Source organism: Schistosoma haematobium, chromosome 1, assembly GCF_000699445.3.
Source record: "Schistosoma haematobium chromosome 1, whole genome shotgun sequence".
Lineage (NCBI taxonomy): Eukaryota > Metazoa > Platyhelminthes > Trematoda > Strigeidida > Schistosomatidae > Schistosoma > Schistosoma haematobium.
In genome coordinates, this window is record NC_067196.1 from 3,788,420 (window position 1) to 3,805,387 (window position 16,968).

The 16,968-nt window shown below is 37.7% G+C and overlaps 1 protein-coding gene across 1 annotated transcript; it reads left to right on the top strand.

Annotated features, from left to right (window-relative positions):
• The first annotated feature begins 492 nt into the window (after positions 1-492).
• EBNA1BP2 (putative rRNA-processing protein EBP2) lies at positions 493-16,217 on the top strand. Its single transcript, XM_012938138.2, has 8 exons — positions 493-789; positions 826-916; positions 955-1,029; positions 6,941-7,098; positions 7,891-8,014; positions 11,480-11,651; positions 13,702-13,840; positions 15,576-16,217. Exons 2-8 carry the CDS (start codon positions 893-895, stop codon positions 15,790-15,792), a joined length of 909 nt encoding a protein of 302 aa, XP_012793592.2. The 5' UTR covers positions 493-789; positions 826-892; the 3' UTR covers positions 15,793-16,217.
• Positions 16,218-16,968: the final 751 nt, after the last annotated feature.

Consider the following 16,968-nt stretch of genomic DNA (forward strand, 5'->3'; position numbering starts at 1 on the left):
CTCGATTCGAGCCTCTACCGGTAAATAAATCCTCAGAATCAATAGCTCTTTAAGTCTTTGTTGTTGATACTGTCTTCATCAGTTTTAATGAACTCAACTAGCTGAAGACGCACGGTTACGCATCCGCACCAGATCACGAGTGGGCACGCCGTTCTTCACATCGCCCACAACCGCTAGCCAGTTCAGGTTGATCACTTCTCAAAATATCGATAGCCCATCAAATATATCTTCGAACCTATCCATATCTGACTTCTGATTTCACTGGGTTGGTACGTTTCGGTTATAAAGATGTTGCTGGTTAAGGCGTTATCAAACTCGTATACCTACAATTTAATCCTTTGACAGCTTCCAGTTCAATAGACCTTACTGCTTTTCAACAGATGTGCTCACCCAGATTTAACTACACTCAAACTTACAATTAATGGACAGGTTGGCTAGAAATAATGCAGTCGTGTGGCCACTAAATATGTATTCTTTTATCTTTGGTATCTAGACCAATTATCCTTCTTGCCAGTTTGTTGTTACTTCTTCGTTCTAAATATTCTTCAGAGTAACATGCGATATCCTTTGAGTTACCTCTAAATCTGACTTCAGCGCTTAAGTAGGCTCTCTCGTTCTGAACATATTGGAATTGTAATCTGTAATTGAGGATTGAAGTTATAGAAGTAACTTTTAAGACGTGCGGTACTGTTAGGCATGCAGAGTGTTTTGATCTTACTAAAGTGATATCTGAAGTGTCAGCATTTGACTTTACGCCTAGTTAAGTTCTCAGTATATAGACCAAACAATGTAAGTAATTTTTTAAACTTTAATGGATTTTTGAAGCGTGAATCAAAACCTCGTACGATTATTGAATTCATCTAGGAAAATTTCGTCTTTAGCCAATTTGCAAATGTCGGATTCAGACTCATCATGCGTACGTTCTCATTGCCAATAGTTGTTGATAGCTAATAGGATGTACAAGAAATCTTGGCCTGCCCTGGGTTGTATGAAGAAATTACACATGAGAAGAAACATGTGTATAATAAGGTAAGTCTCGTGCTATAAAAATTTTTTGTAGTTTCGAAATTTTAATAATAATGACTTGTGCATTATGGTATACGGCATTAACGTCTGTAAATACTCTGTGAATATGCTTAACGTAGTCGTCAACTTAGATAAATTCGAAAACTGTTTGGGAGACTTAACGAACTATTGATTCCATAGGGTCTGCGTAGTCGGTTGACTGTAAGTGGTTCTTCCCAAGTACGGGAAATATAATGCCCGAATTCTCGGCCCTATAAATCCTCACCAACTGAGAAGCCAGTAACTTATTTTCCAACCATTAGTTTCAGTTTCAGTTTTGAAAGGACATGAGGCTTGATGGCCTGTGTTAGTCCTGGCAGTGGTGGTCTCTCAGTTGATCCAACTTTCTTTTGAATGAGTCGACGGATGGAGCTTCAACCACGTTCTGAGGTAATGAATTCCACTCGTTGATGATTCGATGCGAAAGTCGATGGTCGGCTGACAAGTAATTTGTTCTGGGCTTGTGAACTTTTTTGGAGTGTCCTCGTAAATTCTGTTTTGGAAGTAAAAAAAATGAGGGCATATTAGGTGCAACTTTGGCACTAAGCAGTTTGAAAAATGTAATCAAGTCGCCTCTAGTTCTGCGAAATGACAACGGGAAAAGGTTCAGCTTGGCCAGTCGAGCTTCATACGGAAGCTTCGCTATTCCGGGAATAAGCTTAGTTGCCGTCCTCTGAACCTTTTCCAGAAGCTCACTGCCTTTTTTAAGCAGAGGCTAGCCGCTTGTATGCAGTACTCAAGTTTAGGACGTACGAACACTGTATACAAAGTCAAAAACGTCTTAGCGTCAACATGACTAAAAGCCCTACGTATTGACCTTAAGGTTCTAAAACCTTTGGCGGCCATTGCACGGCAGTGTGCAGTAGTCTTTAGGTCTTGGCTAACGATGACTCTTAAGTCATTATATGTCTGGACGACAGGTAGCTCAGTGTTATCCATCGTGTATGTATCTGTACCTTGATGACCGATATGCATCACGACACACTTGGAAATATTTATCGGCAACTGACAGGCTTGAGACCATTCAGATAATTTCTTCAGGTCATTTTGGAGTTCTAAGCTATCACCCTTACATCGTATCGTTCTCCATATCTTGACATCGTCAGCATATAGCAAGACCGATGATGATAGGAGACGAGGAAGGTCATTTACATACAAGAGGAATAGCACTGGCCCCAAAACTGCACCCTGGGGCACTCTAAGATTTTTACGACCACACTAGTTAGGCTAACGGGGCGGTAATTCCCAGGTTTGTGTCTCGTACCTGTTTTGAAGACAGGACTTACTATGGCGTTTTTCCAGTCTTTTGGTAAACGACCATGCGTTACGGATAGGTTAAAGCATATACTTAAAGGGTTCTCAACGAAGTTAGATAGTTCCTTCATTAGCCTGGGATGTAATTCATCGGACCCCGTGGATTTACCTATGTCAAGCTTATTTAGCAGACCAAAGACATCGAGTTCTTTAATGGTCACGCTATCCAGTGTATGTGTGGGGGGATCTGTATACGGGAAGGGTGCTTCTATGGTATATACATTGCTAAAGTGGTTCGACAACACTTGAGCCTTACCAAAGTCGTCCTCCACTAATGATGCGGCAGTACTGTCTCCCCATAGAGCAGGAATATTTCCTCTTCTCTTTGTCATTTGGCTTATATAGGAATACAAGCGTTTAGGACATTCTATGGATTCCTTAACAATTTTTTCTTCGTACAACTTTCTAGACTTACGGAGGGTCGAGGCACAGGTATTCCGAGCTTTGCGACACTGAGACTTTGTCTCATCGGTCCCCAGTAACCTAAATCTATCCCATATTTTTCTTCTCTTACGGAGAAGGATGCGGACCTTCCCACTGAACCATGGTGGGGAGTTTCTCGGCCCCCTTGGTATAGTCCAAGGGATGTGGGGTGTGGTAACTTTTAAGTATGAACTTCGAAATGCGTCTCAGGCTGTTTCGATTGAGGACTCTGGGTCTATTGTCTAATCTACTAACGATGCTGAGTGCATGATACCTGGTATGTTTGCTTTCCAGACGTTAGGTCTGGATTGGGCTGACGCGTGCTCATGTCTGACAGTTATATGGAAGTCGAAAGTTAAAACCGCGTGGTCACTTTTACCTAGGGGTGGCAAATAATGGAGGTTCGCAACGTCATCCTCATAGTGAGTCAGTATAAGATCTAGTAAGGATGATTCAGTGTCCGGGTCGTACCTTGTCGCTTCTTTCACATGTTGCACTAAGGCACATGTGATAACCGCATCAACTAGTTCCTGCTCGAAGGAATTTTCTGACGATTCAGTTCGCAGATTTTCCCAGTCTACCATTGGTGCATTAAAGTCCCCTAGGATTAGACATCGACCACTTTGTGACCAAGTATTGAGACTGCTTAACAGCACCTCATTTAACCCACAGCTTGGACTGCGATAGACCAAACCAATCAGCAGCTCTTGACCCTTGCATTTCAAACAGCAACTAACTAATTCACACGTCCCACTCTCATGGGATACACTATCGATAATGGCAAATGGGATAGCATTCCTAATGAATAGAGCTACTCCCCTTCCTTTACGCTTTCGTATTCTGTCGGCCCTTACTAACGTAAAACCTTCGAAATCAAGTTCCATACTATCTGTAGCCTGTGTCAGCCAGGTTTTTGTAACTGCGATTATGTCTGTCTTTGTAGAGTCAATCTGTACACCTAGTTCCGATCGCTTATTAAGTAAGCTTCGGGCATTAGTGTAACAGGTCCGAAGCCTATTTAAGTGGCTTCGTGCTTCACTCAGAGTGGCTTGGGCATCATTTTCTGTCGAAGCCTTACAACCCGAAAATTTACAATTTTTAGGTTCTTTTTGTCTAACCTAAGTTGTAGTTCTTTTTCGGCTTCCCGTCTTTTAACACGGTCTGCCAATGGCAAGTCCTTGCGGATAAAAACTCCTGAACCCTTTAATTTATGTCCATTCTGTAAAATTAGATCGCGTTCTTTGGAAGACTTGAATAGTGCTTTAAGCAGTCTGGATTGATTTGGTTTCAAGTTTGCTAGACTACCTAATCTGTACACCTTTAGCAAGGTGACCCCGGTGATATTTTGAGTCATGAGTTGATTAAGCAGCTGTTTAATCAGCACAATGTCATGCTCAAAACGAGCTTTTGGTTCAGAGCTCTCACTCTCCTTGATTCTATGAAAAATAACTGATCTGTCTCTGTGATCAGCTTTCGATTTTTCAACCACTTTTACGGGGGCAGGATTCCCTTTTATATCGCTACGTTGTTTCTTCCTTACAACTTGTACCCATTCGTCAACGGTGCTAGGAGAGGTAACAACAGTTGTGTCAAACCTACTGTCGGATTCCGGAGGGTTTTCGACGACCTGGGAGGTCAGGTTATGTTTCCCGCTAGAAACCGATCGAGCCTTGCGATTGCGGCTTCTAGGCGTTTCCTGCCGGATGCCATTTAGAAGACGGGGAACAGAAGAGCCTTCTTTTCTTCAGTTTTTGTTTAAGACAGACCTCTTTGGAGACTGTTTTTCCTTCTTTGATCGGTGTGAGTCACCTATTTTCGAACTCGCCTGAGTTTGCTTCATATCAATTTGCGCGTCGACCGGGCGAGTGCTGTTTGATGTGTCCCGACTACGCTTGCTGAAATACTTCTTCGCAGCATCTACCAGTGAGATGGCCTTGGTTAACAAGCTGTTTGCATCCGAACAGCACTGTTGACAAAGCCAAACGCAACCCTTTTTACTGAACCTTTTGAAAGCTGCAGGCGTTAAATTCGTGCAAACCTCGTGGTACCAACCTTTGCACTCATCGCACTGCATGCCGCTTTCAACAGGATAACGACGACCTGGCGTTGGCAACTGCTTTTTTTGCACTGTCCGGTCATTAAAAAGGGGTCCTTTTCAAAAAGAGAGGGAGATGCAATAATCCTCAGAGACAAAAATGATCTATGAACAAAAAAGTGGAGAACTGTAGATTGTTAGGACCAAACTACTAACAGATACAGTAGAAAATAAGGTACTCAAGAGTACCGACAATAAACTAATTGCGAAACAGTAAACGATACTCTAGTCGAATACTTTAACTAAAATAAATTCAATTAGACTGAGAACAATAGTCTTGATACGTAATAAACGATCATACCAATAAAATTTACTCAGCGAGAAAAGATACCACTGTCCTATTTAATTAGCGCGCAATGAAACAATAATTCGTCATCATACTACTGTAAATACACCCAACAGGAATGTTTCTTTAACGTCATGAGTAATCAGGCAGCAAAGGTAGCTCTTCCGACATAGCGATCGGTTTGTGTAAGGGCCCAATTTAGTAAAATACCTGTTTTATTCTATTCGTGGCAAATATTTTAGTGGATACCTTTTTTTGAGGACAAACGGAGCTGTTTTATAAACAGACGCAGTTTACCTATTTCGAAAATCCGGACAGTCAGGGAGACCATTGTGAAGTATTTAGACTCATAATTATATGAACTTGAAACAAATGTATCGCTAGACCTTTAAACGATATTTGGGAGACTTGTAGCACTAAATTAATTCTCGAGTGGTTCAAACCCTTGGTCAGAGATTTTCGTATTACTCTTTTTTTGTCATTACAGTGTAAGTTCACTAACTATTTATTATCCTCCGGTTTTTAAACTTTGTTGAAGATTAATGTAGCAATCTTCTGAAAATTGATTAGGAAACTCAATGGTATTGATTATTTTATGACGACTCAAATTCTACTAGATACCCTCTGTCTTATCATGAGTAATATGGATGCATGTGTGGAAAAGCAACTGAAGTATACCGACTGGTTACGTGTAAGACCCTTACTAACCAAATCGGAATATGTTTTGGACTTATTCATGTTATGAACCACTCCCTAACACAATAGTAGACTGGAAGAGCACTAATGCAATAGGACTAGGACTGTTGGTTAGAGCACATATTTGTTTTGGGGTCAAACCAGTAGCCAATACAAGTGACTAAAATCTAGGTGATTCAACGTAAAACCTCTAGGGTTGCTACAAAATACCTAATTTTTGTTTTTCAAGCATTTAAGATTATATTGCTATGCTTTACCTATTCTTCGGTTTACTTGTTTACTAATGGTCTTTCGATTCGCAGTTATTTGTCTCTTGATATCTTGATATAGTACTAATGAATCCTCCAACCAGTGTTTTCGGGTCGTTTTCCGAACCTCTTCAATTTTGAAAGTTAATATTCAGTTGATATTGCTGGCCTTACTTTTCTTTGGTTATCTATTGGCATGAACTAAGGAAAAAAACTTCGGAGTTTATTTATTTGAGCACATAAGTATTGGTACAAAGGAGCACCGAATACATATGCGCCATACAAGTCACTTAGTTTGTGTGTGGGCTGTGATACTGCCCGGGTGCCCAGGTTGAAGCAGGTGGTTTTCTTAGAGGGTCACACCTAAGGCCTTCGACCTAAAGATCTGATCCACAAGTCAATAGACCAACGTGAGGAAATGCGGTCTCATTGTAATCAGTTACCAATAATTGGCCCATATACCTTTTGTTTCCTCAGGATGCTGGACCCCATGTGCATCAGTGGTTTGGAATAAGGTTTTTCTAACTCCCCTAGGTGTTTTTTTTGTAAATTCCACGCTTCACATCTTGTTTACTTTTCTCTATATCAAATGATTTCAAATTTTCAATCTGTTCCATGCAATTCATTCCAAGAAAACTGGTTAATGTATCTGACTTCCAGACAGATTGTGACTGAACACAAGATCTTTTTTCTAATTTAGATTATTGGGTGATTATTTCAAGATTTTACTTCTCATTACGACGAACAATAATGATTATTTAATTTGTTAGTATAATTTTATTTTTCTTGCAAACCTCTTTTGTACTTGGACAGTCAGCTCTAATGAATACTCTCAATAGTATTCGAAAAAATCTTCCATGGATCGAGCGATTAGATGTCACATGTATGGCAGCTCCAGCTCAAAAAGATTTAGATTTGGATGACTTACAACATATCGACCCAGATGATGATTTTAAACGTGAAAACTTTTTGTAAGTTCTATGTAGTTTACGAACAAACATTTTCATTTTGAACTTAAAATTACATCTTTAAGATTCACTGTCTTAGGTTTAAGTTACTTATTATTTATGTCAATAATTCGGCTGGTTTCATACCAACAATGAAGCAACAATATCACATCAAGGCTTGAGGATAACTCTGCAACGTTACTCATTGTCCATTGATGTAATTAAATACACTAGCACCAAAGAACAGAATCGACACAGGTGCTCCAAAGAACATTGTCGAAATTCCATTTGTTGTTTTGTGTTTAAACACATACATATGTGACTTGTAATTCTTGATTGTATGTAATCCACTGAAGTGCTTATTTTTAAAATGACGCTCACAAATCTTCGGAAATACCATATAAGATCAACCACAAGCCAATATCTCTTGAGTTTACATTCACATTCTCAGATAAGTAAAATCAGCATTGTCAATTAATTCTCTCGAAAGACATTAATTTTCATGTTTGCTGTTGAAGGACGTTAGTTGTATACATATATTCAGTATCACTCCATTCCATCCTAATAATCTCCAGTCTTTTCTCTTGTATTTTCAATTTTTTATACGGTTAACATATTTAACACTGCACTATTGATGGTCTGTATTTTAATACAATTATTAACCTATAATTCCAGTAAATAAATACACCTAGATAGCATTACACTCGATAGGTACTTCTCATACTTTCTCTTAGTTCTCCCTTTTTAATTAAAATGTGATTGTAACTTTTCAAATGTTTCATAGCCTTCATATATCCCCTTATCTCTTTTGTTTAGTTACTGTGTAGCTCAGGCAGCGGTGCTTATAGCTATACCTCAGTTACACGCTTTAGATGTACCGACTAAACGTCCATCTGATTACTTTGCAGAAATGGTCAAAACAGATGATCACATGACAAAGGTTAGTTTAATTGTTGCCATTTCGCAAATAACATAAAGTAGACGACATACAGCTGTACTGTTGGATTTCGTCTGTGGACAGAATATCTTACACCAAATTTAAATGAATCTTATAAATCTTGATAGTTTTGATCACGAAACACATCCTTAGTTCAAGTCAAGTATGTTGTTGGGAGGAACTGGTCATATCATTAATTAGTTGGATATTTTGTCAATAATAGATATCAAATTTTTATTATAACGGATTAGCTTGTCCTAACACGTGTGTTTCGCTATGAAACAAAGTGCTTAAGTAGACTGTCGACATCACCGGTCAGATATTTACTCTGTTTTTTTTTCGGTTTCAAACATAATTTCTTCTAAATCACATATTGATTGGCAAAAAGTCAATTTTCCCAGGTTTGTATGTGAATGTGTGCATTCGTCATCTAGTGTTCTGAAGTTGATCCAAATTTAAACATTCACTTATGAAACCTCCACTGAAATCAGAACAGTTTAGTTCGTAAATTTGTGATCTTTTTTAATTTGCTGTCCCATCCCTTCTATAATCATTGAGTCACCAATTTTTATTCAAGTACTAATCGACAGAAAAACAGTGGTGTCTAACATTGGGTTATTCATATCAAATTATGTTCCATGTATTAATTTATTCTAATTGGATGTGCATAGTTAAGTGATTGGTGTATGACTGACTGGTTCGTATGCATATTGTTGGTGTTTTTTAATAGATAATTATGAAATAGGTTGATTTTATAAATATTGATCTGTGGATGTTGTACTGGGTGATGATGTTTAAGGATAAAGTGTTTGTGGTTTATTAGTAAATGAACGGTTGGTTTATGTGAGTGGATGAAACGACGGCAAGGTTTGGGATAGGGTACTAGATAAATTCGACAAATCAATCAATGAGGTAGTGAATTTTCACCAACTAAGGTGGTTAATACATGTGTTGGTATGCCCATCTACCACACATCGACCGGCGATGTTGTCTGATGTAGTGGTAGACTGCAAGAAATCTAGGGCTGGCCAAACTTAGGCGTGGCATCAGTCCATAAAGTCAATGGCAATTTGATTGAGACATGCCAACAGGGGTTGACTACTTGGTTGGGGAGACGTTGGCTGACATGGTTCAGAATCGTTTACCCTGGCTCGAGTGCATTCAATTGATGCTGATACTTTGTTTGTTTTATTGCGTTCTAACTGCTGGCATCTTATTACTAACTACTTGAACCCGTTAATCGAAATATACAAATCACAATAAAGACATGGTAAATAAAAATTTATTTGATGCTCAAGATAAACCAAATAACTTCCGAATACAGTTATATTTGTATGACTTACATCGATTTATGGTCAAATTTATATACACTAAATTGAATAGTACTTGACGCTAATTAATGAAGGATTCACCGAGTAAGCATAGATGTACAATATTACAAAAAAACCGTCTGGGACCAACAGGCATAAATAATATGATAGCTCTTTAAAATATGTCTAGATATCATAGATGATTGAAAAAGAAATCAATACCATAGGCCATTGACACTTCAATCGAGTAAATCTTCGTTCATCATATCAGTTTGTTTAGGCTATAGCGATTGATAGATGTCTCCTGTTTAGAACGACCCCTGATTGTATTTCAATTACTGGTTTTACGAGACTGAGGTAGACTATAATTGTAATGGACTGTAAACACCTGAGTGCATTACTACACATTGTCTTCTCAACTATGCAGCGTTTGCGATTGTGCTATACCAATAACTACTAATCTTATATCCTATTGTTGTAATTGAATGTTTATAAATTTTTTGATGAATAATGCTACAATTGAGGTTAGGGATAACATTTACCATACTAACGCTCGATGTTAATCTAATGAAGCATCTACTGCTTCATGATTTAATTCAGTGGTGTTTATTCATAGTGATATAAACTAAATTAAAGGTTAGGTAATATCGTATTGCAGTTTGTTTGAGGTCGTCAAGCTTAGTTAATATGATTGAATTTTTTTTACTTTAGAGTTACAAATCTTTTCCTTAACACATTAATGCGTAGTCTGTTTAGCAAATATGTGAAATTCTTCATTTTAGATATATTCCTAAAAGTGTTTGGAAGCCAGACTTTGACTGCTTCGTTAACTTTTTCACATTTTTTTTCAATCCTAAATATTTCGCTAAGACAGAATGCACAATGGATTTCCCTAATTCTTTTCATTTGTTAGTCGTACAAACAGTAAATTGTTGATTGAACGGCATAAAAAAACTGCTCATGTTTGATGTCTCCATAAATTCAAGAGATTGATAGTCATCCTGGTTTCTCATCTTACAATCCTCACTAAAATACTTTAAACACTTAGAAGAGTTATTTCCTCTATTTTTTTCATCTCTATAAACAACCTTCCAGCATATCTTTAATTCCCTGGCAGTTTTCCGCGAATACCACGTAAAATTGGACTATCTCAGTTTGCTTGTTTATTGAATAAGCCATGTTATTTTAAATCCCATCTTGTTTAGATTTTGATTGATCATTGTCGAACGCGTCGACAACTTCACTTATCTTGGAAGTCTGATCAGCCCAAATGGGTTGGTGTCTGACGAAATCTCTGTACGGATTCAGAAAATTCTTTTGATTTTGTCACCTATGGTGAAGGCGAGATATCCGTCTATCAATCAAGGGACGGGTATACTGCGCGGCAGTTCGTTCTGTTCTACTTTACGGCTGCGAAACGTGGCCATTAAGAATAGAAGATACTCATAAGCTACTAGTATTTGATCCCAGATGCCTTAGAAATATTGCTTGTGTCTTCCGGGATCACCGAATAAGTGATAGTGAAGTTAGACGCAGAGTATTAGGGAATGATGGTAAATCGCTTGATGAGGTTGTTAATCTTCATCGACTGAGATGGTTGGGCCACGTGTTGCGTATGCCTGAACACCGATTACCACGACGTTCAATGCTAACCGGTGTTGGGGATGGTTGGAAGAAAGTTAGGGCCGGCCAAACTAAAACGTGGCATCAGTGCTTGAAGTCACTAACTTCTAGTCTGAGCCATGTTAGTAGATGCAGACTACTTAATTGGGGTCCGCGTAACTATCGTAACTAATGGTTGTAGACTGTGTGACATGGCTCAGAATCGATCACAATGGCGTCGGTGTATACACTCTTTGTCTTCCCTTAAACTAAGAGATTAAAATCGCTTCATATCTTTCTTTCTACCAATTAATTCTTTCTTCCTGTATTGTATCCTTATGCTCAATCTTTCTTTTATATATTACCACTACTGAGTTAACTAATTCTATGAGTTCAGTGTTCATGTTGTTGTGCTAACGAGGTATGGCAACTTTGACCGATGCATTATATTTGCCTGGTCCTACGTTGTAATTGACTGGCTGACTGATCAACCATTCATAAAAACCTTTAGATATTTCTTTAAATTTTGCATATTAATTTGTGTTTAATTGAATAGGTTAAAAAATATCTAATTGAAACTAAACAAAAATTAGCATTACGTGAACGTGCTAGACAAATAAGAGAACGACGTAAATTTGGTAAACAAGTTCAACAGACTGTTAATCAAACACGTAAAGAAGAAAAACGTAAACTAACGGAAGCTGTAAAGAATACATGGAAAAAAACTGGTAAAAAAAACATTGTTTTTAGTGTTATTGTCTTTTTATCAATTTTCTTCTAGTATAAGCCATAGGGACGAGGAATTACAGTGGTTTCTCGTTTCTAAGTACAAGTAATAATGGGGATGCAAATATAACAATTGGCTACCCAATTACAACGGTTCAGACGGAGCCGATTTCTCCAATTATAACAGATATATACTTTACTCGCTTATACTTCTCACTTGATTGATAGCTGTTTCGTCGTAATATGAGGCTCCTCGACTGTGCACTCACAAGTGGTGGAGTTCAGTTGTCATTAATAACAATGAGTAGTTGTCACGCTATATCTGAAATTTTTCATTCGGGCGTTGACGTAGTGTTCGTAATCGTCAAGCTTTTGCCATGAGATCCGAAATGCTTAGGTTTAATTCCTGGTAGATGTTGTATGTATGGATCACTAAGGAGTCACATACTAAGACCAAACGGCTATTCAGAGCCCCCTGGATTTTAGTATTACCCTAAGTAAGACCAATCTGTGACAATTACAACTTACAAACTAAATCGTTTTTCATATGGTCACTTCAACTGGTTAAATTGTCAATTGTTTATGCAAACTTATTTTTTTGACTGTGATTATATGAACTATATCATCTTTATGACTGATTAACTTAACTGTGCAGATTTCGAGTTCTGTGATTTAAATAGTTTAATTGCGAAGCTTTGACCGATGTTTTGAACAACAATATTATGGCTTACTTCTAGTAGATTCGAGCTTATTAAAGTCTGTGCTTTGTTACTTTATTCTTTGTTAAATTCATTGACTGTCTCAAATGAACAAGAATGTTACATACTAGCTAACAGATATTTAGATTATTCAGAACTCCATTATAAAATTTCATAGACCTCTATTGTGAACAGAAGGTTTTTTAATAACCATGTCGACAGAAAACTCTCCGACTGTGGTACATATGTATTCATCGAAGCGCTCTTCAATCCCATCGTCAGATACATCGTAATAATTGTATTTATTTATTATTAGTGGCTTTATTCAGTATTATATTTTGGTACAATATAGGATTCTCAGCACAAAGTATTTTAACAAATTTCCTATTTCTTATTTCTTGATCAATTCTGACCATAAATATTGAGTGATGATTGCCAATTAGATGTTAGCAGTCCAGTCAATCGACATCGAAATAATGTATATTCTTTTCTCTGTACATTGCCAACAACCACGATGTCTCTGGTTGGGTCTTTGGTAACTGGTACAGCGTAGATGGACTGGCCGAGAGGTCCAAGGCGCTGTTTTGAGGCACCAGTCGGAAAGGACGTGGGTTCGAATCCAGCCCCCGAATGCCCTGGGGAGAGTCAACTCTCCCTCTCGACATGCTCTCACATAGCCACGTGCATACAACCACTACCACAGAAGTCCTATCCCCCACTTTCACTTTTACGAAATTTGGAGGACGAAAAGCGAATGCCCGACGCTCTAAACGGGTTGGTGATCACGGAGAGTCCACCTAGGGGAGTTGGAAGGCCCCGATTCTAAACCAATGGTGTACATGCGCTCCACGATCCTAAGGAAACAAATGGCGTATGAACCTATTGTTGACGACCGGCTACCATGAGACTGTATCTCCTGACGCTGCTCCACTACCTTGTGGATTAGACCTTTAGGTCGAAGACTCTGGGTGTGACCCCCTCAAAAAACCACCTGCTTCGGTTTGGGCACCCGGTCAGTATCCTAGCGCTTACATAAATCGAATGATTTGTGTGGCGTATATCTATTTGGTACCTTCTTATACCCATGTTTATGTGTTCAAATAAATAAACTGGTACAGCGAAATGTAAACTTTTCAGAAACGCACCTGAATAGTTTATACATATAATTGACATAATGATCTGTTAAAACAAACAAAGAAACAGATAACTTGTTGAAATATCTAGATGGCAGTAACCGACTATATGAACTTATCTTTTAAAAGTTATCTTTTTTCTTCACATTTGCATATACATAGTACTTTTTATGAACCGTTTTATTTTCATTAATATCCTCATTGTTTATTTATAATGATAGGAATTAATCGTGAAGAAAAACTAGAACAAATATTAAATGAATTTAAGAAAGATTATGAACCGAAAAATGATAAGTCCAACATGAAAACATCATCATCAAAGAGTTTTCATACAGCAAAAGATTATGCAAATCGGCGAAAGTAAACAAGTGTTTTCTTTATCTTAAGATTTTTTTTCTTTATCATGTTAGATTATGTTAGCAGAAAGATAACAGTGACTAGTGGAGTTCAACTGGATCGGTTGTGAGATAGTAACTCACTGAGGACAATGATGGATGTGTCACTCAATTTTGTAGATTCGTTGAGGTTTATATATTAACACCGTTGGATGCCGGCCAGCTCAGTGGTCTAATTATTAAGCGCTCGCGCGCGAGACTGAGAGGCCCTGGGTTCGAATCTTGCGAGGCGGGATCGTGGATGGGTACTGCTGAGGAGTCCCACGACAGAACGAAACGGCCGTCCAGTTGAATCCATGAGTTCATTAAAACTAGACCACCATGAAAAACTCGGAAGCACTGCACGACCGTTTCGTCCTATTGTGGGGCTCCTCAGCAGTATGCACCCGGCTTCAATTGATTCATGAATTCAACTATTTAATTCTTATCTTTCTGCTGACATAATCTATCAGGACAAATTAGAAAATTAAAGATAACGGTTATTGCTGGTGCATAATAACTATTTAAAATGTAAAAATATTCTCTAAATCTAAACAAAATTCCCATGTTTACCTGTTATCGATTATTACAATGTGCCATTACCATGGACAAATATCACTTACCAGCGTTAGGTACCACAACAGACAATATAAACAATGGTAACGATATATACCAGTCAAATGGTGCTTCATTTACCGGAAGGTTATGTATATATATATCCCGTAAGTGGTCCTATAATGAATAATTATTATGATTCAATTGAAGCTAGACCACTATGGAAAACCTGGAAGCACTGGACGGCCGTTTCGTCCTAGTATGGGACTCCTCAGCAGTGCCCATCCATGGTGGTCTAGCTTCAAGTGACTCATGATTTCAACCTGTGAAATTTGTAAAAAAAATCTCCACAAAACCCATTCTGAGAATAATTACTAGTTTAGGTTAAATAAAGACACATTCAACTTGACAAGTTCAGCAACAACAGTCAACTCTCTGCACAAACGATTATGAACAATGACCTGTTCAGTATGACCAGATAGATAATAGGTATACCAACTGGTGGTAAGAGAGTACATTTTCGTTAACCAGTGAAAAATGGTGCTCTAACATCGATTGGTTCATGATCTTAATCAAAAACTCAACAATCTCCACAAACTCATACTGAAAAATGTACTATAAGAGAGTAGTTGCTCACAAGTAAATGCAGTTATTTGTCTGAATGTTGATGACTGTTTTTTCAAGAGGATGAGGATCAGAGTCATATTTTTACACTCGTATAACCAACGAAAGACTTCGCAAGATACTCAACATACATTGGCCATATACCATCATCAACAGCATTTTGGGGGAGGAGAGAACAAACCAGCTTCCAGCTGAACAGGAAATTAGAAAACGTTGGAAGTGGATAGGATATACATTACGGAAATCACCAAACTGCATCACGAGACAAGCGCTAACTTAGAATCCTGAAGGAAAGCGGAAAAGAGGAAGGCCAAAAAACATATTACGTCGGAAAATAGAAGCAGATATGAAAAGAATGGATAACAACTGGAAAGAATCGCCCATGACAGGGTTGGATGGAGAATGCCGGTGGACCGCCTATACCCCTCCACGAGGAGTAACAGGCGTGATGACGATATGCAGAAAAGATATTTTCCAATAAAAAACAACTGTTCCTGTCTTTTAGATTATTTTATATTTATACGTTTTGTTTTTGATTTTAGAATTAATCAAAAACGTGTTTATAAAAATAATAAATATGGTCATGGTGGACAAAAAAAGCGTCAAAAACGTAATACATCTGAATCAGTTAATATTGGAGCACGACGTGATTTCAGTCAATTAAAACATCAAGCTACACCAAATAAAGCTAAACAAATTCGTTTAAATTATCGTAAATTAAAACAAAAACATAAAAAAATGACAAAAAAACGTGGTTAAAACATATGAACTTGTATATTTCACATTTATAAAAAAAAATTATATAAATGAAATGTGTATTCAACTTATTCTTTTGTCTTTTGAAATATTGAAAACATGAAGTTCAATGAAGGGATCTCTTTTGAATGAATTCATTATCAAACGGTACTGAGTTCGAGTCCCAGAGTGAACATCAACTCTGAGATGCAGGCACATCCAGCTGACGAGTCCCAAACAGGCCGAAACGCGCGTCCTGGATTCCACTGCTAGCCACTATCCATCTTTGCTTATAATGCTTGTAAATTAAAGCAATATCGAGGCATACGCACAGTATGCACATATGCCAATAAGAGACTGATCAATTTCAGTCCTAAAACATCAATGGGAAGATTCAAGTAAAACAATATCAAGTGTTAAAGTACTAGTTCCAATAAGGACATATGAACAAGACATAATCATGATGATGTAATAGGAAAAATTACAATACTAGATTACGTAATAAGAATAATGACAATAAGTCATTAATAAATAATAATATATAATCTTTAATTATTGTAACGAGAACATTTTAGGTTCTGGTTTCTAATCCCCCGAATGGGATCGTGGATGCGCACTGCTGAGGAGTCCCACAATAGGACGAAATGGCCGTCCAGTGCTTCCAAGTTTTCGAAGGTGGTCTAGCTTCAATTGACTCATGATCTCAACTATTGAAAGACATTTTAATCATTTTACTGTATTCACATTATAATTTGCGTAATCTAGTGTTGTGATCTTTCTATTACATCATCATGATTATTCCTTGTTCATATGTTCTTATTGGAACTAGTACTTTAACAGTTTGATAAAGGTAATAGAGGTGTGAGAAATAAATGAAGTGATATCATGAACAATAATGAATAAAATCATGCGAATATGAGATAAGTCAAACGATAGGATGTACTTCTTTTGTACGCAGAATTTTTGGCTTGAGATCATGGATAATAAAAGCTTCTGCTATCTTAAAGAGTTGGATACGAAGAATTCTAGGTAGACTTTGATGAATCTCATACACAACCTTAAAACCAACCTGTGGATCAGTAGAATGATTAGAGTCGATTAAATGTTCAAGAGTGGAAGTCTAACTGCTTCCCTATCACCCTTTTAGAACCACATTGGGACATGTTCCGGTATCTGAGTTGAAAGTGAGCGCTGCATACG